Below are 27634 nucleotides of genomic sequence, written 5' to 3'. Positions count from 1 at the left end.
TATGTGGTTCGCTTCATGATTCGTCCTCTGGTGCAGCTATTTAATGGAGTACCCCATTCATTAGTATATCCCCTCATGGATTCCTCTATCTATTTGGATCTCTGACCTGGGGAAAGTGGCCTTCTTCTGCAGCCAGTGAAGGAGTCGCGGGTGTGCTGTCTCTCGGCATGGCTGCTGCACCATGAATTTCCCTTGGTTTCGACACGCAGGCGCTCGATGGATTTTCCATGTGAAGCCCTGCCCATCAGAATTTCATCCTTCCCTTCCCGGCACCACCCTGCCCCCCCCTCCCGTGCAGCCTTTCCCCAGCGAATGAAGCTGGTGATGGCCACCGTGGTGGAAGAGCCCTGACTGGGCACTGCCCCCTGCTGGTGGATTGCGGGCTGTGCGCGCCGCCGTGCGTGACGCGGTGCATTTTGGGGACTGTCCCTCATCTCTCCAATATGGCGTCAGTGTGAGCGCTGACGGGAGCTGGGGTGAAAGCGGCGCCGCTCCGACTGTCACTGAGTGAGGCACCAAGACCCAGCCTCGTCCCATCCCGGCGGCCGCCTGCCACCCTCCTCCTCCCCCTCCCCCGCTCTCTCGGCAGTTTCTCTTGGAGGGGTTGACGGTGTTTAAGCTCCCCCCCCACCCCACCCGCTTTCCTCCTCCCCCAACCCCTCCCTCTGGTTGCCGGGGTTTTCTTTCCCTTCCCTCCCTCTCTCCTTCCCTCCCTATTGTAAACATTTCCCTGCTGAGGGGCTGAAGAGAGCGGCGGGTTGCAATGGCGGCGGTGTGAGGCGGCAGCGCGCTGTCCGTGTGTTGGCGCCGGCCCTCGGGAGCCATGGCAGCGGCGGCTGCAGCGGCGGCGGCTGCAGCGGCCGACTCGGCCCAGTGGCTCTCGGTGAAGGAGGAGACGCTCTTCCTGCACGACGGACTGATCAGAGTGACCGACCTGGTGGAGCTGCCAACTGAGATCGGGGTTTCAGCCGAGCCGGGGAGAACGAGCAGGAGGTGAGCTCCCCACCCTCAGCCCCCCCTGACCCGGAATTATCGCCCATCCGCCTTGAGCCGCCACCCGGGGGTCTGAGACGCTGCAACCCGCTGACAGACCCTCCCTGCTGGCTCCGAGGTACCAACCACTCCCGGGCTTTGACGCAGTCTAACCACTGCGAACAAGATGGAGACAATTATTAAAATGAATAAAAGGTTGTTGTGGCAGAGCTTTAATCCGAATGCCACCTCACCTCCTCCTGGTCTGAGGGTCTCATTGAGGGCAGGGCCATCTCCCGTTGACAAATGGAGACCGGTTGAGTGGCTTTAATGCGGTGACAGACCCCCCGCCCCTTTCTTCTCTTCAATCCCTTGGTGCGACTGGGCTGCTTGAGACCGGACTCCTCCTGACCCAGTCCACTCCCCTAGGTAAAAGCGAACAGAGAGGATGAGGAATAACACACAGTCTGTAAAATGAGAGGTTGTGGGGTTTCGGCAGCATGGAGCAAAGCGAGCAGGTCAGAGAATCTCAAATGTGTAAAACAGAACATGTTTATCTCTGTGGGTAGCAATATACCCAGGGTGTCAGTGATAGGATTGTTATTCATGGATATCTTAGAACTAAAAATAAACCCCATCTTGAATGCAGCTATTTAATCACACTGACTACTTGCTCCATTTATTTGTGTATATGTGTTTTACGATTTTCTCCAGTCCACGTCGTTGTCCCACCCATAAGCTTTTTAAATGAGTGCATGTCGGAGGAATCATATATGTGCAGTTAAAAGGTGATGTGGAGAGGTTAAGAGGTAGTCGAGGGTAAATCTGGAAAAGAAATGTGGGGAAGTGGAGGAGTAGCCAGGAAACATATATTTATGGAATTAAATTATTGATTCGAGGTTGGGGTTTAATCCGCGAGTATTATTTTGCAAATACACAGCATTGAAAGCCATTTAAAAATTCCTATTTCTTTTGAGAATGATTTTTAGTGATCCTCGGACGGATGAGAAGGATATTCAAAAAGTCGAATGTTGTTTGTATGTAGTGATTGATCTGCATCGTGTGACGTATGTTTTTAACATGAGCTGGATAATCATTGGCAAGAAATAGGTTACAATACTGTATTAAAATAAATAGAACCAATTTGTCACTGGGTTGAATCGTTGTTGGCCCAGTGTAGTGCTCAGTGATGTGTAGACAGATGACGAAGAACAGTGGGTAAGAAAAGTGTAAGTATTTATGTAAACCGTACCACAAACAAAAAATCCAGAAAGTGGGCGTTGCAAAGTACTGTGCAAACCATGAGTCGGAATTTGTAGTAAACAAAAAGGGTGTATGAAGGGAATTAAAATAAGTAACATAATAAGGGTATAATCACTTTAAACACAGATAAACTAGAATAAGATTTAAAGCAGTTGTGCTTGATAGCTAGCTATCTAAAAGTACACTGGATCTGTGTGCCATATGTGTGCTTTATTCATGTTTAATTTGAGTGTTTTTGAAAGTGAAATTTATTGGTGCAAAAGAAAATGGGGGGAAATAATTGTCATTTAAAAAATATATATATCAATAACCAACACCCCTGCACCCAACCTTCCCTGCTGTTACCCTCCACCCACTCAGCTTCCTTTTTTAACCCCAAAACCCCCTACTGACTTCACTATCTTGGATGAAATTGATAAACTGTGTCCATCTCCAGGCAAACCCCTCCACAGACCCCCTCAAGACAAACTTGATTTTTTTCCAACCTAAGGAATTCCGCGAGGTCGCTTACCCGCACCCCTGTGTTTGGCGGTTAATCTGTCAATAAGTGAACACTAAGAATTTGGTGATTTGAGACTGTGCAGGCTGTTTTGATGAAAAGGTTTGTTGCTTTCAGTGTAATTTCTGAGGAGGGTTATATCATATGTAGCATCAATTTGACTGAGATGCCTAAGATTTAAATGTCTCCTTCAATTCTTCGGTATCTGCTTTGGAATTGAGCCGTTCAGATCAGGAAGATTGCATGTTCAATTTCGGGCTGAGTTTTGAGTCTTGGTAAAAGGGTGTTATAATTTGCCTTAACACACATCTTGGCAGGAGGAGCAGCAGCAGTGGGGCCCATATGTCTCTCTTTGAGGACACAATCAAACTTTTTATGCCTTCCAGTGCTGAATAAACTCATGTTTACTAATACAGCTCCCGTTTAAGAATTCTGCTTCAATGAGGCCCTGCTGGCTTGCTGGAATCCACACTTTTAAGTCAGCAATTTTGGGGCAGCTGTGGAACAAATTGGATGAAAAATAACTTTGATTTACATAGCACCTTTAACATAATGAAACATCCCAAGGTGTTTCACGAGTGTTGTAAAACAAAATATGGCACCGAGCCGGATAAGGAGATACTCAATTAGATGATCAAATTGCATGGACAAAGAGATAGGTTTTAAGGAGTTTTAGAGGAGGCACGAAGTTAGGGAGGATATTCTCGAGCTTTTGGGGCCTAGACAGCTGAAGGGACAGCCACTGACAAAAAAAAATTACAATTTTCATCTTGCATGTGCATTTTCTTTGTCATTTGTGTTCACAGCTACTGGAAATAGTAAGCAGGTGCATTAAAATAAAAAAGCTAGATCTGACTGTTATGATTTACAAGAATCCATTTCTCTTATGGATAAATTGCCATAAATATTTAAAGAGGTGCTGACTAGTGTTTTCCTGAGTTTATTTCAGGATTGTCATCTTTTGTTTCTTGAACCGCTTTTAAATAAATAGCCTTTCAGTATTTTTTTTATATATGTATTTTGGTGTTTTTTCAGTTTTACAAATAATGCAACAAAATCCTCAACGGGTTCAGTATAGTATAAATGTGTCACCGAATGTAAATACAGAAAAAGACAGGAGAACCACAATACAATTAGTTTGGCATAATCATTAATCTTGGTGCCTCCGTTTATACCAGAAAAGATGGTAAGTGGATAAACTAGTGAATGAAGGTGAAGAGGATAAAGTCCTGGAAACACGGTAAATGGCGCACACTTCACGTATGTCGCACCATTCAGGCTCCACTATCATCGGAAAGCTTAAACCACTCTACACCAAGGAAAATTCACCAACAGGGAGAAGAATTGTCAAGACACCCATCAACAGGATACTGAGGGGAGGAGATCTGCCTGTACCGTTGCAGGAGTCAGTTAAGGATTCCTTAACCACAAAATAAAGAAAAGAAATACACACAAAATTTGAGAAGACATTGGTTCTAAGAGGATATTTTACCCAGAACCACAAATCCAGTACAGAGTCATGATTGGTTCAGATCGTAATCATTGGGGTTGGCATCTTCCTTCAGACAATGTCAAGATAAGATACCAAAAAAGCGCAGGCGATCTGAGGATACCAGGATAAAGCCATAAGCACATGGCTCTATGGTGTTCGCCTCCCTCCAGAAGACAAAGCTACACATTCAAAACCTAACACCTTCCACAGCCTCCAAGCAATGGAAGGGTATCCTGAGGGAAAGGGGATTACTGCCCTCCGTACAAGGCAAGGCCTGGCGGTATACACTCATAACAATTCTTGTATACAGGAGCCAGTAAACCATGGATACTTGCATCATGCCACACAACAGATTTCACTGTGTGGCAAAATTTGGCTCCAACTTCATCTACAAGTTTGCTAATGACACGACTGTAGTGGGTCAGATCACAAACAAGGATGAGTCAAAGTACAGGAGGGAGATAGAGAGCCTTGTAGTGTGGTGTAATGATAACAGTTTCCCCTCAATGTCAGCAAAACTATGGAGCTGGTCATTGATTTCAGGAAGCAAAGTATTGTACATATTCCTGTCTGCATTAATGGTGTCGAGGTGGAGATGGTTTACAGTTTCAAATCCTAGGTGTGCACATCACCAACAATTTGTTCTGGTCCACCCAATTGTGACGCTATGGCCAAGAAAGTACAACAGCACCTATATTATCTCTGGAAACAAAGGAAATTCTGCATGCCCACATTGACTGACTTACCAATTTTTACAGATGCACCACAGAAAACATCCTACCTGGCTGCATCACAGCCTGGTATGGCAACTGTTTGGCCCAAGAAACTACAAAGTCACAAACACCGCCCAGTCCATCATGCGAACCCGCCTCCTATCCATTGACTCTGTCTACACCTCCCGCTGCCTTGGGAAAGCAGACAGCATAATCAAAGACCCCTCCCACTTGGGTTATTCTCCTCTTCCATCAGGCAGGAGATACAAAAGCCTGAGAACGCGCACTAACCGATTCAAAAACAACTTCTTCCCAGTTGTTACCAGACTCCTGAATGATCATCTTATGGACAGATCTGATCTCTCCATGCATCTTCTCTACTGAGTAGCACCACACTGCGTATGCTTCACCCTATGGCTATGTATTTACATAGTGTATTTATTGCATGTCCTATGTTTTTGAACAATCTGCCTGGACTGTACGCAGAACAATACTTTTAACTGTACCTCTGTACATGTGACAAATCTAAATCTAACTCTTCTCCAGCCAATCAGAGGTACTGAACCCATCAATGGGGTGTCTCGGAGGGAGGAAGGATTCTCATTCTCTTTTTTTTGTTCAAGAAAAGTTTGATGTCCGAGGATTAACCAATGCATGTTTTCCCCCTGCATGGCAGCAGGTTCTCAAATTTGGCCGGGAATTCATTCACAGCTCCCCTCTGGAGACCTGAATACCGTTGTCCACAAGTTCTGGAATTCCCACCGTACACCCCTCTATCTCGCTTTTCTCCTTTAAGACGCCTCCAATGGATCTCATGTCTGAGGGCAAAAATTGTTAAATTCTCTTCAACCAAATTCAGAACATACAGGATAAAACAGAACAAAATTGAAACATTAACTTAACATGTTCTTTGTCTGCTGCATTAATATTGACTGAAAACACTGACTCCAGTGGTGGAGCAGGGTTCAAAGTAAATGAGGATAGCGGGTGAATTTTCTCAAACACTTCCAGTAGCTCCTCTGGACCAGAATGAAGAATTGAAGGCACAGTGAGTGGGAAAACAAGATGCCCTTTAATTTGAGGACCAGCGAGTAAGCTTGGGAGACAGAATATGTGGGGAGCTGCTGCTCCAACTCCTCCGATGACAGGCTCCTTCTCTCTCCCTCTTCATGCCCCTCCAGATTTAGTAAGTTATGATTGGAAGAGCAGTCAAGGTGGGAAGAAGGGAACCTGTGATTTGAGGAGCTGGAGCAATTATCTTAGATGACAATTTATTTGACTCAAACATTCCTCATTCTGTTGAATCTCAACAAACGGCTTGAGTGGAACATTTGACAGCCTGGAATCTAAGACCAGGGTGAGGTCTTGGAATAAAAATAGAAAAGAAAAAGAATGGAGGTAACCAGAAACTCTTAAGGAGACCAGGATCAAGCCTACAGAACCCCCTGCACCTAGAAAAGGGGCAGCATCAAGAGGACAGAAGGTCCATCGCATTTTAATTTGGTGAGGAAATGAGTCGGGGGCCAATGTAGATTCATATAGTATTTTACTAACCTGCCTAAATTGCTTGTACCAACAGAATTTCTGTTTCAAAGCACCAAATAGTTAGAACTTTCATTATTGTAAATTGAGAATTATATTTAGTTGATGAACTGGGGCATTTAAATGTCAGGGCAGGTACTTTAGCTCATGCGTGGTGACGCCTTGCCTCTTACTGAAGTATACCGTCGGCAGCATGGTAGCATTGTGGATAGCACAATTGCTTCACAGCTCCAGGGTCCCAGGTTCGATTCCGGCTTGGGTCACTGTCTGTGCGGAATCTGCACATCCTCCCCGTGTGCGCGTGGGTTTCCTCCGGGTGCTCCGGTTTCCTCCCACAATCCAAAGATGTGCGGGTTAGGTGGATTGGCCATGATAAATTGCCCTTAGTGTCCAAAATTGCCCATAGTGTGGGTTGGGGTTACTGGGTTATGGGGATAGGGTGGAGGTGTTGACCTTGGGTAGGGTGCTCTTTCCGGGAGCCGGTGCAGACTTGATGGGCCGAATGGCCTCCTTCTGCACTCTAAATTCTATGATAATGTGCATTATCCAGCAAGGTTTTGTCAGTACTTATCGACTTTATCCTGTGTTACATGTACTAACTACATCAAAAGTGGAAATGCTGAGGTACTTTTAATGCTAATATGCCATTACATTGGTCCACAGTCTTGATTGTATTGGACAGGCTTGCCCGGTGGTAGAAGGTAAACAAAGGGAAAATTAATGGTATATTTTATGGTGTCCAGAAAGGTTAGCTGGGGTTACTGGGTTATGAGGATAGGGTGGAAGTGTGGGCTTAAGTAGGGTGCGCTTTCCAAGGGCCGGTGCAGACTCGATGGGTTGAATGGCCTCCTTCTGCACTGTAAATTCTCTGATTCTATTTGCTACTTTTGGCTATAATAGAAATTTTCATTTCTGTTAAAACGCCTGTTACCTACTTTCCATTTGTTTTCTCTTCTGTTTTATTTCAAATCACTATTACACAAAGCCATGTGTTGCCAAATAAAGGCATTATTTTACAAAATATTTTTAAAATCTAGTATTGGCACATTGTTATCATACTATTTTGACCTGATTCATCCTGATCTAGAGATTGGATGAGCTGCAATACACTATGGAGTAATTTCTGTTTGATTTTGTGCTGTCTTGCCTATCGAAAGAAGGAAACCCCAGAAAAAAAAATTCAACACAAATACTTGCGTGACTGCATCACCTGATGATAAAGTTAATGAGAATGAAAAAGGAGACCCTGGAAATCAGGAAAGGATCCCTGTAGAAGAGAAAAATATTTCGATCCCTGTAATGGAGCAATTAAAAACAGGGAGGTGCAAGTGGCAGGAATTAGCACAGCACAGATATCACTGTGGCCTGTCGGGCTGGAGCAGATAGAGATGGGGAGGGAAAATTTAAAAATCAAGCTGACTGAGAGGTAAAATGTTGTACCAAGGTTGAGAGCCAAGTGGCTTAGTCTGAGACTGTTGCCAGAGAGAGGGGTGGAATTAGTGTCTGGAAAATGGAGTTTAGACTGTTGTAAACAACAGCTTCAGTCTTCCCAATATTTAATTGGAGGACATTTCTGCTTATCCGCAACCGGGCTGGATTTCTGATATCTTAGCAACAGTAGCAGAGTCGAGAGAGATGATAAGGTGTTGAAGTGTGAAAACTATCACTGCTTTTGGATGTTGTTGTCAAAGGGTCAGTGTGTGGATGTAAAATAGGAGCAAGCACAGGGACAGATCCTTGGAGGACGTGAGAGGTAATGGTTTAGGGACAAGAAAAAAACCCCATTGCAAATGATTTTTCTGGCCAAGATTAGATTTCATAAGAATGGAAGCAGCTGAGGCCAGTCCCACACGGCTTGATGGCAGTGGAGAGGAGTTGGAGGACGATGGTATGGTCCAGGCATATCAAAGATTGCAGAAAGATCAAGAAGGATAAAAATGTCTGTCACTATCACATCGGATGTCATTTCTGAATTTGAGCTGTTTTGTTACTGTGGCAGGGATGGAAATCTGATTGGAAGGATTCAGACATTCTTCTGAGCAAGATAGAAATGGGTTTGGGAACAGCAGCATTTTCAATGGCTTCTGAGAGGAAAGGGAGGTTGGAGATGGGATAATGGTTCATGGGACAATGGGGTCCAGGATTGATGATGGCAAATGTAAAGAGGAGAGGGACAACACTTGAAAGAGACCTGTTTGCAGCATCGGCTAACATGAGGACTAGGAGGAAAAGTTGGCTGATGAGTAGTTTAGTGAGGATAGGATGGAGGGAGCTGGAGTTGAGTCGACTGGGCAATGTGGCTTCGAGGAAAGATAAAAGAGAAAGATGAAATACGGGGCTAGGGCAAGAGAAACATTGGAGCATGTCTGGCCAGGCATGCTAGTGGAAAGGAAGGACATGGCAGCTGGTCCTTAACTGGTTCTCACTAGGATGGATCTCCTCCATCCTAGTGAGAAACCACAAGCTCCTTGCACATGTTGTTCAAGGTGAAGATGGAATGGACAGTGCATTGTGGTTTAAGTAGATGGCTTCAGTAGAGAACAGAAGCTGGGGGGTCATCCATACATTTTTAGATGATCCTGGAATAGTTTTGTATTAAATTTCAGCTTTTTTAAGGGCGGCATGTGGCGCAGTGGTTAGCACTGGGATTGAGGACCCGGGTTCGAATCCCGACCCTGGGTTTGCACATTCTCCCCATGTCTACGTGGATTTCACCTCCACAACCCAAAAGATGTGCAGGTTAGGTGGATTGGCCATGCTAAATTACTCCTTAATTGGAGAAAAAATAATTGGGTACTCTAAATTTAAGAAAAATTCTGCTTTTTGCCTCTACAATCCTGTACATTCCTCATTCTCATTCCCCCCCCCCTGTAAAATTCTTTATCAAATCCGGTTCCACCACCATTTCGGGTAATGTTCTCCAGATAAATGAAATAAATTCTCCCCATCCTTTTTAAAACTTAACATTTGTTAAATTAACATTTACTCTCTCTACAATGCTGGCGGAGTGTACCTATAAGACACAATGCAATAACTCACCAAGTCTCCAACCTTTACCTCCCCTCAGGACAAGGGAAGCACATCCATGCGAAAACCACCACCTGAACTTCCCCTACAAGTCACACACCATCCCCACTTGAACTATATTGCCGTTCCTTCACTATTACTGAATCACAAACCTGGAACTTGTTCCCTAATATCACTTTTGGTAGACCTAGACCTCATACACTGCATTGTTTCAATAGGGCGGATTACCACCTCCTCGAGCATTTAGGGATGGGCAGCAGATCCTGGCCTTGCCAGCGATGCTCGCATTCCATGAAATTAAAAATAAATGCAAATTAACATGTGCTCTGATTTTTGTATGATCAATTGGAGTCCCTCTTGGATAAGGAGGATCAACTGTGATGAAGAAGTTTGCATGCATTGAATCATGAGTTTTATTCTATGTCTTGCCTCATGTTGCACTGCATTTTGTATCTGAGATGATTTTGTACCGCATACTTATTACATTGGTGTGAAGCACTTATGATTGCACAAAATCTGTGGCATATTTATTGGGTGTTGAGGTCTGGTGACTTCAAAATAAAGTTCCCTACCTGCTTCAGTTTTGCTCTTCATTTGTGTGAGATGTTGAATAAACTGGGGTTGTAGGTTGAATAAACTAGGATTGTTTTCACTGGAAAAAGCGACGCAGAGGGAAGACCTGATGGAGGTTGTTGCTCGTTATGCTTTCCTTAATTTGCTCTGTTTTAATTACCTTTGCTCAAGAGTAATGGGGCTGATGGTAGGGGTTTTCTGCCTGCGGAAACAAATCCTCTTGTTTCCCACAGGGGTAGGAATTCCGTCAAACTATTACAGACGTACAGGCTGTCTGAATAGATATCCGTTGGGGTGGGGAACAAATTGGGGTGGTCTACAATGTAAGCTATCACTGCTAGTTCTGCTGCCTGCGAGCCTAAGTGTCCTGGCAATTTCAGGGAAATCTCTTCTAGGGCGTGTCCCTGCGCGTCCTCTACATAAATACCGCATCCTGTTATGCGTTTGCCATCTAACACTGGAGGAGCCATCCACATAAATCTTCAGGGGTGCGCATGCGTCTGTGGGCTGGGGTCTCTGGGGTGAACTACCTATCTTCCTGGGAGGTGTCTTTGGAATGAATGGGCCTGTGTTGTGCTGTGTGGAGATAAACTCACATTCATGAGGGGTGTAAATTGTCTGCAAGGAAAGTATGGTTTTTTTGTGCGTTTTACTGTGATGTCCCGTCCCTGTAAAAGAAGGGGCCAATGGGCTGCTCGGATTTGGCTGACTGCCATCTTTAAGTCGGCCGTCTAACAATAGCTGTGTCGGGGTGTGTTCTGTGAGGATGGTGATAGGGTTGAGCCCTGTGATGTATGAAAAGTACTGAACTGCCCAAAAAACTGCGAGCAGGTGCCTTTCACAGGCAGAAAATCCTTGCTCGACAGGGTCTAACACTCTTTAGGTGTGTGCCACGGGTCTTAACTGGTCATGGTGAAAGGGTTTGGTCGGTGCTTGCTACTTCGATAGCGTATGGGGAAAGGGGGTCTGGGACCTGTAGTGCGGGGGCTCTTTTTAAAGCATCCACGGCATCTATGCTGTGGAAGCCATTCCCAAGGTGCCTGCTTCTTGAGAAGTTCCGATAGGGGCGCTGCTTTAGTGGCAAAACCGTCAATGTGGTTTCGGCAGTAGCCAATCAGTCCTAAAAATGACTGGAGGGCTGAGACATTGTGGGGAAGGGGCAATTTGACGATCGAGTCAATTCTCTTTTGCTCGATCTCGCGTTTACCATGAGGGATAACTGTTCCCAAGTATATCACCTTTTCTTCCAAAATCTGGACCTTTTTGAGATTTACCTTACAGCCAATTTCTTTTAGGAGTTCTGCTAGAAGCGAAATGTGCTCTGCTTTTGTGTTTGTCTGTCGTAGCAGGTCGTCTACATACTGGACCAGACATTCGGGGTGGGAAAATGTTGCTAATCTATTTGTCCAGCTGTGGAAGGCAAGTCCACGTATACTGCTGTCCTTTAAATGTGAAGGCAAATTTGTACTGGCACGCTTTAGCCAATGGAATGGACCAAAAGCCATTACTAATGTCCAAAACCGTAAAGAATCGTGACTGGAGTCCCTGCTTGAGCATGGGATTTGTGGCTACGGTGGGGGGTGCTGCTGGGGTTACTTTGTTCAGTTCCTGGTAATCAATGGTCAGGCGCCATGATCCATCCGGTTTCCTGACGGGCCAAATCGGGGCATTATTAGTGGAGGCTACTGATCTCAGAACGCCCTGGTCTAACAAGCTATCTATAACTTTAGAGATTTCTCCCTCTGCTTCCTGGGGAAATCCGTACTGCGTCTGGGGACAGGACCTATAATCTGCACAGAGCCAGCCAAACTGCCACAGTCATGCTTGTGCTGTGCAAATGCTGCTTTGTGTTCTTGCAGGACTGCCCTAACCTGTTTATCTGCACTAATGTTTCGCGGGTCGAACCAGTAGTCTCCTACTGAGCTAATCCTATTTACATACACTCCTACTGTGAGCGTGACGGGGGCTCATGATGCCGTTGTCATTTTCCAAACACACTTATTGACTGGATCAAATGAAAGGTTGTGGGAGCTCATGAAGTCGATTCCTAAAATATGTTCTGCTGTGTGGGGCAGATCAACTAACACTATGGGGTGCTTGGTTGGCATATTACCGATTTGTATGGATACAGGGGCTGTGATGTGTCCCGGCTGTAAGTGACCTGTAAAGTCGCTGAGGGTGATGGTGTCTGTTGTGGGCCACGTGTCCCTCTAGAACATCGTGGAGGAAGTGAGTGTGGTGCGGGACCCTCCTGTGTCCCTAAGAAACTCTACGGGCTGACCCCGGACTCTGCCTGCTACGACCGGTCAACCGGACTTATCCCAAAGGGTGTCGCAGACCCAAGTTGGGGAGCCCGAACACCGTCAGTCTGTGCCGTTCATGTCGCCATGGTCTGCACGGGCACTAACACTATGTATAGGCTTTGCCCTATTTCTATTTAGGGTGCCTGTCTGCTGCACTCTGTTTCTGTGGCGCATTGCACTCTCGTGCAAAGTGTCCTAACTGTCCACAGTTGTAACACTCCTGTGATTTGGGTTGGGGTGGGCTGTTCCTACTCTCGTTTATCCATGTGGGGTTCTGGTGCGCTTTAACTGGATGCATATCTGCATCTGCCTGCTCTTCCTCTGCTTTCTTAAATTTGGTCTTGTTCTGAACGGATTGCTCCCAAGCGCGGGATAACCTTTTCAAAACCCATTTCTCATTGTGGGCCTCATCTGAGGGGTTGTAATTCGCGCAAGCTCTCTGTCCTGCCTCTGTTACATGAGAGACCAAGATTCAAGTCCATTTTGCCATGTTATCTGGGGACAAATGGGCGCGGGCTAATTCACTAAAAACTGCTGTGAAATGAATCCACAAGCGTCCAGCAAACACTGTGGGGTGTTCTTTTGCCTACATCTATTTAGGCCTTCTACCGGGTCGTCTCTGTTGTACCCGATCGCATCAAGGATCGCCGTGTGCATCTCTGTTAGGGTGCCTCCTCCTACATTCTGTGGGTTGGGAAGGGCTGCTACGACTGAAGGGTCGAGGCTCAAAACTGTGAGCTTTATCTGCTCTCTCTCGTCCAGGCTGTACATGGTGGCCTGCTGTTTAACCCTAGCGAAGAATTGGTGGGGGTCTGAAGTTGGGAGGAACGGTGTAATTTTCTCACGCGTCCCGCAATTGGGTCACGGTTAAGGGGGTTGTTTGTGTACAGAAAATCTGTGTCTCCTTCTGCTGCGGCCTTGTGGTGTGTGGTTACCGGATTCATGGGGGTATGTTCTGCCTGTTCAGTGGGGGGTTCGGGTGCTCTCCTTTTCTGGGGTTTCTCTTGCACACATGCTCCATGTACGTATCTATGGGCTGTTTCATGTAATTCTTGCCAATCTGGGCCGTTTTCCTGATCCAGTTGGGGTCCGAATGTGCTCTGAAAGCCATTTTGAACAGAAAGCAGGGATGCTTCCGGCACTTTGCGTGGTCTACCGAGGTCTGCCTTTGTTCCGTTGTGGAAGCCTGGAGTGCTCGTAGGGCTGCTTTTAAATCTTTGCACTGTTTCTGCAATGTCTCTACCTGCTGTTCTGTTTCCTGTCTTACCAAGACCGCACGTAGTGTGTCCTGGTAGGCCTTATCATATTGGGTCTGGAAGCTGCTTAAGTGCGCCAGACAAGACTGGTGTGTCCTCTTGGCATCATCCACCTCTCTGTCTTTTGCTGCTAGCTTCTCTCTTAACTCTTTATTCTCCTTCTCAATCTCGCTTACGTCTACCTTACTGGTTCTATCTCGCTCCTCTATCTCTCTACTGAGCGTCCGAACGACCTCCTCTGTGCCTCGCAATTGTGCCAGACAGGACATGATTGCCATCGGCTTGGGAGCTTTTCCCAAGCTCTTCTTGTGGATCTCTGTCCGGTTCTCCCACCAAGTATGTCCTATACTCCCGGGACCTGTTTCTTCATTCGCGCAAAATTCGCTCCAAAGGGGCCATCCTTTCTCTTTGAGGTACTTCCTAATTTCCTCTTCCCAAACGGGACACTGTCCTACTCTACTGGTCGCTGCGACCTCGAATTACCGGGGGTTCATAAGGCGTTCCATTGCCTTCATTGCCATTTTTCCTACATCTGGGTTCTCTACTAAATTTGGAACAGGGGGTGATAAAGCGGTGATGTAAACACGGGTACGGCTTATGCTAATTTCCGGCCTACAAAACGCCCGACAGTTTTATGCAACAAAGTCCCTCAGGTTTACCTTATATCCCTGTTAGTACGCATGCATTAACACACTTCCGAATTCTGGAGGCTTGATCAGTACTGTTTAAACTCTTGTGGTTTTTCTGTTTCCAATTGGATTTCTAATTCAAATTTCGGGTTCTCTCCGAGTGGTGGGGCCACTTCTAAGTCGAGTCCCGGCGGAGTCGCCAGTAAATGTTGCTCGTTATGCTTTCCTTAATTTGCTGTTTTAATTACCTCTGCTCAAGAGTCGCCAGGTATCTTTCTGATATCACCACAAGGTTCAAAACCGAATACTGATCAATGACTCGATACACCAGTTAGTAAGTTTGAAATCAATGCACATTTATTTACACACCCAGTCAATTATTACTCCTGCACAAACTCTACTCACTAAATTACAACTACTATTAAAAACTTGTACTTAGCTTCGGGCGCCCACTCAGTCAGAGGAGCAATGGCTGTTGTCTGGTTCTGATACTGCTGGCTTCGAACTGGTATGGAATAATAGCTAGGAGTGCCTATCTCGTAGCATGCGTTGACCTTAGACTTACTTGGCTGGTGCTTGGCGGGCCTCTTGTTGCTGAGAGCCAAAGGCCAAGGTGGAGAAGAAGAGCCCAAGAGAGTGCTCTGACCTTGGGGATTCTGTTTTATACCCCAAAGGGTTTCGGGCCTCTGGGCGGTTCCTGAACTTGGTCCCAATTAATTGGACCATGTCCCAATCATTTGTATCGATTCTCTCCAATAAAGGGGCCGTTTCTCGATCGCTGGGCGGGCCCGAGGTAACCGTTGGCCTGCCTTTGTTTTCGTCTCCACTGGCGCCGGGGAGTCTGCCCTGGTACCGATTGTTTAAATGTTTCTCTTTTGCCCCCGGAGATAGTTCATTACTATGCTAATGGCTTGTAGTATCAGTTCTGTCTGGGACCTGCAAGTTCCAATCCACAGGCAAACCTTGCACCTGCTTGTTTTCCTAGCACTGTCCATTTTTCCCTGTACTCTTTGTGAGTATCCATTTTGGAATCGGGACGTGGCCACCCCAGGTGGCTACAAGGTCTACAAAGTTCTGAGAGGCATAGGCAGGGTGGATAGTAAGAGGCTTTTTTCCAAGGGTGGGAGTGTCAATTATAAGGGGGTGCAGGTTCAAGGTGTGGGAGGGAAAGTTTAAGGGAGATATGCAGGGTAAGTTTTTCACGCAGTGAGTGATGGATGCCTGGAACGTGCACCTGGATTGGTACATGAATAGGGATGAGGACCAAGTAAGGGCAGGTTTGTTTTTAGTTGGGGCATCATGATCGGCACAGGCTTGGAGGGCCGAAGGGCCTGTTCCTGTGCTGTATTTTTCTTTTTCTTCTTTAATTTATAGTGTTCATGTGATGCAACACTACAGTTAGTGCAAATGCATTCAGAATGTTGTAAAGCAGAAGTTGGAGCTCTTTTATTGGGTTGATACTTTTAATAGTAAGTACTGGTGTCCTCAAGGAATTTAAACGTTGGAGAGGCCTTTGAATTGGATTTCATGTGCATTGAACTGATAGTCTTGCTGGATTAAGGGGCATCAATGACTTCCATCATGTTGTGAATTGCTTCTTCCAGGAAGTTCTCAATGAACTGATATTGTTAAAGGTGGCGCACAGGGTGCATATGACTCAGACGAGAATGAGTGGGTTCTTCTAGGGTGTAGGAGATGAGTGTGAGAGGTGTGGGCGGGGGACAGCGAATCATGTGCACACATTTTGGGGTCGCAAAATATTGGGAAGATTCTGGGCCTGAGTGTTCGCAGTCTTAGCCAGGATAGTGGAGGAGGTAGACCCAGACCCTTTGGCAATATTTGGGGTTTCAGAGAAGCCAGAGCTCATGGAGAGGAGGAAGGCCGACGCCGTGGCCTTCGCCTCTCTGATTGCACAGCGGTGAATTTTCCAGGAGTGGCGGTCAGCATCGCCACCGGGTTAGCGGCTTGGTTGTTTGACCTGTACGACTTCCAGCGGTTGGAGAAGATAAACTATGAGTTAAGGGTGTTTAACATGCAAAGGTGTTTGAGAAAAGGTGGGGGATGTTTGTGACTTGTGTTTGAGGAGCTGTTTGTCAAGGGAGGTGGGGGTGGGGAGAGAAAGGGTGATAATGGGGAAAAGATTTGTACAGACTATATAGTTGATTGCTGGGAAGTATGTTTCCCGGGGTGTTTGTGTTGCAACCTGTTTTGATACATGTTTGTAATAAAATACACTCAATGAACATTTAAAGAAAAATCTATTTAAAAGTCTTTTGGGAATGCTGGTATTGTACAAAGTCCTCCAGTTGTTTTCTTTGTGTTCTGAAATTTGGGCTCTTGTAACTTGCTGAAGATATTTGGAAGCACTTCGATGATAAAATATCTGCTAATGTACTTCTCATATCAGTAATTAGCACAGTTTGCTGCAACACTATTAGTGATGAACAATCAGAAGAAGCCCTAAAAGTGGTTGTTATAGAAGAATTGTCTCGCAATTCATTGTTTGTTTTCCTTTATTGCGATTGATATAATGTAAGCAACTCTTTAAGGAGATGTTAAATCAGAGTATTGAGTAAATATGTGCCTTGGTTTTGCTGATTATAGCTATACATGTAACTCATAAACTTGTAAATTGTATCTCTATGGCCCAGTAAATGATTTCTGAATGGTCTCAAACTTGAGTAAGAATGCACTATCACATTAGACACTTACAATTCTTAACAGAATAGCTGTAATGTGTTAATTCATACGAGTCTTTATATATTGCATGTGCAAAGGTCTGCCCCTGTGAATCATTTTCACATTGAGTAGATGTTGTCTGCAATGTTATCGCAGATTTATAATTTTCAGTGTCCAAGTACAACGTTGAAGTAATTCTACTGAGTCTGACTAAATATGTGGTTAATTTCCAAGCAGGGATTTAATTATCTAAATATTGAATTGTATTGTAGAGAGCATGATTTCAGACATGAGAATTGCTTGACTTGATAAACTTAAGCTCTTGTTTATGTGGAATATTGCTAGTTTCTGCAATAGAAACACCCTGGCGTCATTAGGCTGTTATCAGGCCATGGAGATAGTTGGCTTCTTGAAAGCTGGGGGAAAAAACAAGATCAATTATGTGGTACATACTTCTCCCTGTTAGTGACCAAAGTGAATTTTCATCAAGCTTCAAAACCCTAGTTTTGTGTTCAAATCCTTCTGTATCCTCATTCATCCCACCGTTGTAACTTCCTCCAGCTCTGATGTGGAGATGCTGGCATTGGGCACTGGGGTGGGCACAGTAAGAAGTCTTACACCATCGGGTTAAAGTCCAACAGGTTTTTTTGGAATCACTAGTGTAATCCATTCTCCACTTATCCTTATTGAGGAAAAATGTAGTGGCATTGGAGGCAGTAAAGAGGAGATTCACTAGGTTGATTCCAGAGATGAAGGGTTTGTCATATAAAGAGAGGGTGGCGTGGCGGCGCAATGGTTAGCACTGCTTCCTTACGACACCGAGGACCCGGGTTTGATCTCGGCCCTGGGTTACTGAGTGTGTGGAGTTTGCTCAATCTCCCTGTGTCTGTGTGGTGGGTGTCCTGGTTTCCTCCCACAGCCCAAAGATGTGCAGATAAGGTGGACTGGCCATGAAAAATTTCCTCTTGGTGTCCAAAAAGGTTAGGTGGGGTTACGGGGATAGGGTCAGGGTGTGGGACTAGGCAGGGTACTTGTTCCAAGGGTTGGTGTAGACTTGATTGACTGAATGGCCTCCATCTGCACTGTAGAGATTTTATGATTCTGAGTTTAGGTCTATACTTTCTAGAAATTAGAAAAATGAGGGGCAATCAAATTGAGGTACACAAGATGATAAAAGTTATGGATAAAGTAGACATGGAGTGGAAGCTTCCTCTTGTGGGGCATTCTAGAATGAGAGGTCACAGTCTTGGGATAAGAGGTAGCAAATTTAAGAAACTACTTCTCCCAGAGTGAGGTGGATGCTGGGATACTGAGTAAATTGAAGGAGGAGTTCGACAGATTATTAATTATGTTTGGCGAATGGGCAGGACGGAGGATTTAAGGCCAGGATGAGATCAGCCATGATTGAATTGTGGAGCAGGTTTGATGAGCCAAATGGCCTAATTCTGCTCCTATATCTTACAAACCTGTGAACTATTGACAGCCATGCCTTGAGCCCTCCTAAGTTCTGGGGGGGGGAACAAACCTTTTAGTTCCTCGTTCTTTAGCAACACTCCCTTAAAATTTCCTCCTTTGACCAGTAGTTCAGTCACCTCCCCTAAAGTCTCTGGTGCAGTGATACTTGTCTGATACCTTCCTGTAAAACACCTTGGTGCTTTTATGTGAATCCCAATTCCACTGTAAAGTGAACAAAGCAGCACTGAGGCTAACTTTTCTATCCATATGACTATCTCTGTAGAAGACATAAAGTGTTGCCTGGACTGTCTCTGAACTGCAAATATAGAACAATGATGCAATGTCCAGATCATTGGGATGGACAAGAATTTGCCAGTTATTGGAGAAAATCCTGCTGTCCAACATGAAGTTGTAAAATGTGACGCAATGCTGCATTTTAAAAAAAAATTCTGCTGTGAAACATAGATGCTGATTCCACAACATTGAGAATCTGGAGAAATACAAAACCACTACTGTTTCAGGGAGGACTAATAGAAGGATGCTATTGATTGATAGTGATACTGTTATACTCTGGAGCAGATTTCACCGGGTCGCAGAGGGTTGGGAGATGCAAAATATTTCTAGAAGCTGGAATTTTCATCAGAATTTGACAAGGATGCATTCTCCTTATGATCGCAGAGTGCTCTTATAAGGTGATAATGATATTTATAGCAGGAAGGTAACTGAGGAGGCCACAAAAACAAGCCTGGTGGTATATGGACCAACATAGGTTATTCAACATGAATATGAAAGATTAGGTAAATTTTCAAATTAGATCCTTTCAGATGTTAATTTTTTTAACACATGCGATGTAGGCGTTGCTGTTTAGGTTTTTATTGCCTTTTATTGTTTTTATTTAGCATTTATTGCCCATCCCGAATTGCCCTTGAGAAGGTGGTGATGATCTGTCTTCTTGACCCACTGCGGTTCCATGTGTAGGTACATCACAGTGCAGTTAGGAAGGGAGTTCCTGGAATCTGACCCAACCACAGTGAAGGAACGGCAACATAGTTCCAAGTAAGTCAGGATGATTTGTGACTTGGATGAGAACTTGCAGGTGATGGTTTTCCCAAACATCTATTTCCTTGTCTTTCTAGGTGGTAGAGTGTGTCGGTTTGGAAAATGCTGTCAAAGGAGGCTTGGCGAGTTGTTGCAGTGCATCATGTTTATGGTGCACACTGCTGCCTGCCACTGTACATCAGTAATGGAGGGAGTGAAGTTTTGAAGGTCATGGTTGGAGTACCAATCAAGCGGTTTCTGTTCTCCCCTTGAATTTGAGTTTTCGTGGGAGAATGGGTCCGTTTGATTCCCTGGTTTCTCCCTGTGTGGAAGGGGTTTGTGTTCCCTCCTATGGGTGGCCCTCCTCACCGTTCTTTCTCTGTTTCTCGCGGGCTCCCCTCCCTCTAGGTGACCCCCCCCACCACCACCAAAAAACCTGGTTGGCCGATAGTTGCGAACAGGTCTGTAAAGAGGCTTGTGAATTTGTTCCATGTGCTATGTAATCTCTCCTCAGACCCTCTTATTTCACATAATTTTCAAGCCTCAGGAATTTGGCCAGATCTGTGAACCATTCCAAGGATCTGGGTGACGCCGATGAAGGCCAGGACATCTGCTTCTCCCTGTCCAGAGTTCTGGATGTTTTGACACCCCGAAGACCGCCATAGATGCCATGGCTCCAGCTCGACCCCCACCACCCCGGACATAACCTCGAAGAAGGCTGCCCAGAACTCCGAGTCTGGGGCAGGACCAGAACAATTTGGGTGTGGTTGGCCAGGCCCCCCGACGCTGCTCGCTCTTGTCCTGCGCATCGAAGAACCTGCTATACACTTCTTGGTAAGGTGTGCTCTGTGCACTACCTTGAGCTGCATCTGGCGTAGCACTGTCTTCAGTGCCTCCCAGAACGTGGAGAGACCGACCTGCCTGTTCTGATTGCAGGATACAGAATCATCCGATGGCTTGGGGTATTTTGCTGCAGAATACACCCCCCTGCCTTCCCGTGTACATATACCAAGACCACCAGGGTCCTGCTGACCATTGTGTACAAGCCCCTGGGTCAGTCACTGTACCAGTCACTGTAAATGAGACTAGTCCGTTTAATTAATATGACCTACCCCTTGTCCTAGTGTCGAAAAATGAATGAAACATTTTTTCTACCCTGCCATGGGTGGCAGGTTAGCACTGTTGCTTCACAGCTCTAGGGTCCCAGGATTGATTCCCAGCTTGGGTCACTGTTCTCCCTGTGTATCCGTGGGTTTACTCTGGGTGCTCTGGTTTCCTCCCACAAAGACATTCTTGTTGGGTTAATTGGACATTCTGAATTCCCCCTCTGTACCCAAACAGGTGCCAGAATGTGGAATCTAGGCTCTTTCTATAGTAACTTCATTGGAGTGTTGATGTAAGCCTACTTGGGACAATAATGAAGATTATCATTCCTTATTCGTTGTCGGTCCCGCTGTCTCAGGTGTGTTTCCTATGGGAAGACTACATCCATCCCCAGATGCTTGAGATGGACGAGGTCTCTGGATCTTTTCACCAGCTCATTGAGGCCCCTCACATTCCATGTAGGGATTACTCGTATTCACCTTGTGGGCCCAATCCTGTCCAATCGCCCATGCCCTTGCTCTCGGGCCGTTCAAAATGACCACAAACTGCTTCCTCTTTTGCCATCTCTTCCCCCCCCCCCCCCCCCCCTCCATCCCTCTTGGCATTACCCCTACCTGTGACTCTGCCCCTTTTTTGTGCTTTGTTTTCTTGGGTCTTAATCAAGCTTGTCACTTCTGCTTCGAGGTGCCGCAATCCGGTCCCTTTGGTCCTTGGCGGCCTTCTCGAGGTCGCTTGCTGCCACCGCTCCATCTTGGCCATTGCTTCCCTCTTCGGGTTATCACAGCCTCCACTGCCATCTTGATGGCTGCCAGGAGGTCTTCAGCTCCTCCCTGTCCTTGGAGCTCGGAGGTGATGAAGCCCGTGAGTTTGTCCATCAGTGCCTGGATCTGAGTTGAGAACTCTGTGGGGTCGGCCGTTCCTGGTTCCATCCCACCCCGTGTGGCTATCGGCTCCGAGGCTGAGGTTTCCCTCCCCTCTCCTGGCTGGCCTTGCAACCTGGCATTTGACGTTTCCCCATCTCTCCCCCCACAAACGATGTGGAATGGGAGAAGGGGATTAGACTGGGGGGTTGTGAATACTTCTGGTGTCCATTTGCTGGAGTTAAAGGTTGTAATCGAGGATTTCCTGCAAGAGCTACCTTTCATGCTTATGGCATTTGCTTCAACTTCTGAGGCATGGAAAATGATGCTGAACATTGTACAGTCATCAGCGATCATCTCCACTTCTGACTTATTGATGGAAGGAAGGTTTTTGATGAGGCGACTGAAAATGTTTGGGCCTAAGGCAGTGCCCTGAGGAATCCATGCAGTGATATCCTGGTACTGAATCTCCTTCAAGACCTGCTTTGCCATGCACCTTTCAGAAAGAGGTGGTGATGGTCCTGTTTCCAGAGCAACCGCCTCAAAGGCAACATGCTGAGGTGTGATTTTGGACATGCGTGAAGGATTTGATGGGTGACCATCAGCCAAGCTACGTTGAGGCGTTTGTTTGAAAGCTCTGGTGATGTGTTCTTTCAAATAGCTTTGACAGTCTGCCGAGGTAACTACTCTAAAGGATTCACCAGCTTATTTTCTCACAGGGCCCCGAGGTTCTTAAACTTAAGCCCGCTGCCTGATGGACTTGTGGTCAAACATGTTCTTCTGCATAAACTTTTTCCCAAGAGACTGGTAGTGCACATGCCAACGGATTAGTGTGTTCCACAACAGCAAGACCAGACTCATCCTTTGCAACACTGGGGACAGAGAAAACCTCAGCACATAACACTTGGTGTTTCTGTATTTAGGGTCATTGCACAGTTTACAGCCACACAGAAAGGTGGCCATCAAGGTGAGAGCCAGGTTGAATCCCCTTTGTGTATGTGTCTCTGTGGCTAAGGTCCATTTCAGATCTCCAGATAAAGCAGAAGATGGCTTGAGTGACTACATTGGTGCAGGAGAGGGCATGGGCCTGACCTACACAACACCAAGGCTGCGAAGCACCTGATGACCAGATTCCTTCATGGAATTGAGAGAGAATGGGTGGCACAGTGGTTAGCACTGTTGCTTCACAGCTACAGGGTCTCGGGTTCAATTCCCGGCTTGGGTCACTGTCTGTGCGGTGTCTGCACGTTCTCCCTCTGTCTACGTGGGTTCCCTCTGGGTGCTCCGGTTTCCCCCCTCAGTCCAAAGATGTGCAGGTTAGGTGTATTGACCATGCTAAATTGCCCTTGGTGTCCAAGAAAAAAAGGTTAGATGGGATTACTGGGTTGCGGGGATAGGGTGGAGGTGTGGGCTTAAGTCGGGTGCTCTTTCCAAGAGCCTGTGCAAACTTGATGTGCTGAATGGCCTCCTTCCGCACTGTAAATTATGATAATGCTTCTCCAACATAGCTAGTTTCTGTTTCAGCCAGACTATATGTTCCTTCCAGTTTTGAGCATGTGCTGTGGTCCCTCCAAACATCCCCAGCGCATTCAGGCAGTTTGACCTACTTGTGAAAGGGACAAAGGGTTGGTTGGTCCAGTTCCCAAAGAATATGGCCTCTCTCTATGCGATTTACTTTGACTCCCTAGGCCAGTTTACACTGGTTTCAAATATTCCTCAATATGTGCATACTCAGTCTGAGCAGAAGACGGTGTCATCATCTATGAACTGGGAAGTTTTGACCTGAGTGCTAAACTGAAATACTCCTGGTATCATGCTCACCATTACTGTTTTTTAATATTCATTTATGGGGTGTAGGCGTCGCTGGCTAGACCAGCATTTATTGCCCATCCCGAGTTGCTCTTGAGAAGGTGGTGATGAGCTGCCTTCTTGAACCGCTACAGCCCTGAGGTGTAAGTACATCCAAAGTGCTGTTCAGAGGAGAGTTCCAGGACTTTGACCTCGTGACAGTGGAGGGACGGTGATATGTTTCCAAGCTGGAGTGGATTTAATAATGGGAAATAAGGAATTGGCCGAAGCATGAAACAGATATTTTGCCAGTTTTCACAGTGGAAGACGCAAGTAACATGCCAATAATTGATGGCAAGGAGATTATGACAGGTGAGGACCTAGAAATGGTCATGGACAGATGCATCTGTGGCAGGCAGGTTGGATGACGTCAAGTATGTTTTTACCTCTTGTTGATTCCCTCACGATCTGCCGTAGTTCTAGTCTAGCAGCTGTGTCCTTTAGGACCCAGTCTACGGTGGGAGTACTAAACCACTCTTGGCGATTTACATTGAAGTCTCCCACCCAGAGTACATTCTGCGCCCTTTTCACCCTCCGTGTTTACTCCAAGTAATATTCAACATGGAGGATTTTACGACAATCGACAATGGTTTCATGGTTATTCAGATATTTTATTTTGAATTCCACTATCTGTTGTGGTGAGATTCAAACCCGGGTCTCCAGAGCATTACCTGGGTCTCTGGATTACCAGTCAAGCGACTGTACCACAGTGTCATCACCTCCCCCAACACAGCACACACTCTTCCCACTCCCATATCCATTTTGAAAAAAACGCACTGTCCCAAGACTGAAATAGATATGCTGAAAGCACATATTTTAAGCTTTTAGGAGCTATTAAGCAGTGGTGCCTCGGTCAATACTTGTGTAGATGTCACGAAAAGTATACATCTGATATGGGTATAATTTGCTTTATTGGATACAATTTCAGGGCCCATAATGATTGACCACTTTGAACCAGGGGCTCAGTTCTTTTGTTCCTTCTAGACATTAACCACAAATTAAGAAATCTTTGCGTGAATGCCAGTGTAGATTGTCTTTTTAAAATTTCTGGTGATTTGGCAAATGGTGTAAGAATCTACCGTGAGATGAAAAACTGCTATTAGATTCTTCAGCCCAAAATTTAATTACAGCTTTGAGTGTAAAAGTAAGTTAGATTCGTTTTTTTTTTAAAACAAGGGTCTTTCTCTGTAATGGGATTTTTTGAGCCACCCCTATTGTCTTTGAATTATCTGACAGTACAATAAACCAAACATCGCATTCTGACCTGTTTTGCTAGGCCTCTCTTTGAAAACAACAATTTAACCTGCTATTCCCATAAACATAAGCAGATCTTCTATGCTGAAACTTGTTATGATTTTGTTGCGGTAGGTCCATTTGCTTGATCTGCACAAGAGGTCAGAGTTACGAATAGAGAGTTTAAGGGGATAGATTTGTAGGGTTGTACGCAGTTTTAGAATGGGGAGGGGCAAAGCAAAGAAGGAATTTAAACAAATGGTGAACAAAGAACTTGTATTGCATTGCACCGCATGTCTTCAGAGCAGCCGAGTGAATTTTATCGTCAATTAATTACTTTTGAATTGAACTCATGGTTATATGGGCAAATGTGGAAGCTAATTTGGAAGCTGTGTGACTTGATTTATGATGACTGTGCATGTGTGTGGCTGGCTGAGAAGATTATTGGGATCAGCAGTGATTCCTTGCATGAATGTTTAGCCTGCTAACATCATTGAGCTTAATCTTACCTTCGCATAACATTGACTGATATTTAGTTTCCGGCATGAGTGCTGGATATCAGTCAGCAGTGGAATTTAAATGTCACCTAGCCTGGGGTTGAGAGGCCAAGGTTGAAGCTGAGACAGTATAGTTATCTGTATAGCTGCCTGTACCAGGCATTGAATAAATCCATTAAGCTAATGGAGCAGCTCATCAAATGATCTCCCAGTTTGTCTAGAGCACTGTGATCACGAAAAATATATACTTCTGCATCTTTTCTTGGGAGTACAATTTTTGTTCTCTATGCTGCGTGATACAAATATAAACCAGGAATATTATAAGGTGGTGAGTACAGGGATCAGATATTTATTTGCCTTGTTACAAATAATTATGTAACATTGCCATTTTTAATTACTGTTGTCTAATAACCTGACTAATATGGTTTGTTTCTTGAATTTGGGGTAACTTGATGAAACTTGTTAATTGACGTTTGTCGGTTTTGTGTAGGTTTTCAACAAGACTGATCATTTGGGAACTCGGCATTGTGTGTCTGTAGACGTAACAGCACTGTGAAGCTGACACTTGCAAGACTCTTCATATCTGATATGTTTAGAATTTGAAATAGACTCCTTTCTTGCTCTTGAAATAAAAAGCTTTTATTTTAAGTACAAAATCATAGAATTTTTTTTACATAGAATTTACAGTGCAGAAGGAGGCCATTCGGCCCATCGAGTCTGCACCGGCTCTTGGAAAGAGCACCCTATCCAAGGTTAACACCTCCACCCTATCCCCATAACCAAGTAACCCCACCCAACACTAAGGGCAATTTTGGACACTAAGGGCAATTTATCATGGCCAATCCACCTAACCTGCACATCTTTGGACTGTGGGAGGAAACCGGAGCACCCGGAGGAAACCCACGCACACACAGGGAGGATGTGCAGACTCCGCACAGACAGTGACCCAAGCCGGAATCGAACCTGGGACACTGGAGCTGTTAAGCGATTGTGCTATCCACAATGCTACCGCGCTGCTACCGTGATTTCCAGTATTTTGCCCTCATTCCTCCATTAAGATTTCTAATTTCTCCTAGTATGGCCAGTAGATAAGGTGGTTAAGATGGCACATGGGATACTTGCCTTTATTAGCCGAGGCATAGAAGATAAGAGCAGGGAGCTTATGATGGAGCTATATAAAACACTTGTTCACACATAGCTATAGTACTGTGTACAGTTCTGGTCACCACACTATCGGGAGGAAATGATTGTGCTAGAAAGGGTGGACGGGAGATTCACCAGGATGTTGCCTGGGCTGGAGTGTTTCCGCTATGAAGAGAGGCTTATTAGGCTGGGGTTGTTCTCGTTGGAGCAGGAAGTCTGAGGGGGAACTTGATTGAGGTACGCCAGGTTCGATTCCCGGCTTGGGTCATTGTCTGTATGGTGTCTGTGCATTCTCCCTGGGGACCTGTGGGTTTCCTCCTGGTGCTCTGGTTTCCTCCCACAAGACCCGAAAGACGTGCTTGTTCGGTGAATTGGACATTCTGTATTTTCCCGCCCGAACAGGCGCCGGAGTGTGGCAACTAGGGGATTTTCACAGTAACTTCATTGCAGTGTTAATGTAAGCCTACTTGAGAGAATAAGAAAAATTATTATTAGGTGTATAAAATTATGAGGAACATAGGGCAGATAGAAAGAAACATTCCCCTCAGTAGAGGGGTCATTAACCAAGAAGCATAAATTTAAAGTGAGGGATTTGAGGAAAAACGTTTTCACCCACAGGATGGTGGGAATCTAGACCACTTTGCCTTAAAGGGTGATTGAGGCGGGAACCTTTACAAGATTTAAGAAGCATATAGATGAGTACTTGAAAAGCCATAGCATGCAAGACGATGGACCAAGTGGTGGAAAATGGGATTAGAATAGATTAATGTTGGATGGCTGGTGTCGACATGATGGGCAGAAGTCCTCTTTCTGTGCTGTAAACTTGACTCTTGTGATGACAAATATTCATTGTTCAATTTTCAGATATTGACATTTGAAACCAAAAATCCTGAAGAGCTGGCAGAACGCTTACGAGCTGTGTGTGGGAACCAGAGTAACGCATATGCACGACTACTTGAATACCGTCTCAATGCACTTAGAGGCCTGTGGAATGCACAACGACAGTTAGCACTTGAAGAACAGCATGAGCGTGAAAACTCCAGCGACGAAGAGACCATGTCCTTGCTCAAGCGTCAGGGTTTGCTGCAACAACCAGAACAGGCACCATTTACCTCTCGCATGGGCCTATTATTGGTATTTCCTCTGATCCAATCACAAAGTAAAACGGACCCATCTCTCTGTAACATCACTGCTGAGGTACTCCTGAACTGCCTTAGAGATTGCCAGCCTCTGAGCCTCACAAAAGAACCTGCTGACTGTCTGAATGGTCTGGAGACTCTGCTCTGCTCTTGGTTAGAAGAATCACCTGCTTTGGGTCAATCAGTCCCATGGAAACAGAAAGAAAATGCTGCAGCTGCACTGGTAGCTCTTGCCTGTGCAAGGTAGGAGCATTCTGTCAAACCTTTAAATTGTAATAACTGGAAATATTTTTCATATACTCGCTTACAATGCCATCAATGACATTATGATCTTCAGCATACCCTGTACTGTGAAAGATAGCTACGGGA

The 27634-nt window shown here is 45.5% G+C and overlaps 1 protein-coding gene across 1 annotated transcript in view; it reads left to right on the top strand.

The window, feature by feature from the left end:
* Positions 1-435: 435 nt before the first annotated feature.
* Positions 436-27634, top strand: part of LOC119951523 (probable E3 ubiquitin-protein ligase HECTD4) — a 415771-nt gene continuing 388572 nt past the window's right edge. The window contains 3 exon segments of the mRNA XM_038774748.1: positions 436-973; positions 976-993; positions 26991-27508. Coding sequence (XP_038630676.1) covers positions 824-973; positions 976-993; positions 26991-27508 — 686 coding nt within the window. The 5' untranslated portion in view covers positions 436-823.

The sequence above is a fragment of the Scyliorhinus canicula genome, chromosome 1, assembly GCF_902713615.1.
Source record: "Scyliorhinus canicula chromosome 1, sScyCan1.1, whole genome shotgun sequence".
NCBI lineage: Eukaryota > Metazoa > Chordata > Chondrichthyes > Carcharhiniformes > Scyliorhinidae > Scyliorhinus > Scyliorhinus canicula.
Note: the sequence above shows the minus strand (reverse complement) of the source record. Positions and strands in the feature narration are given on the sequence as shown.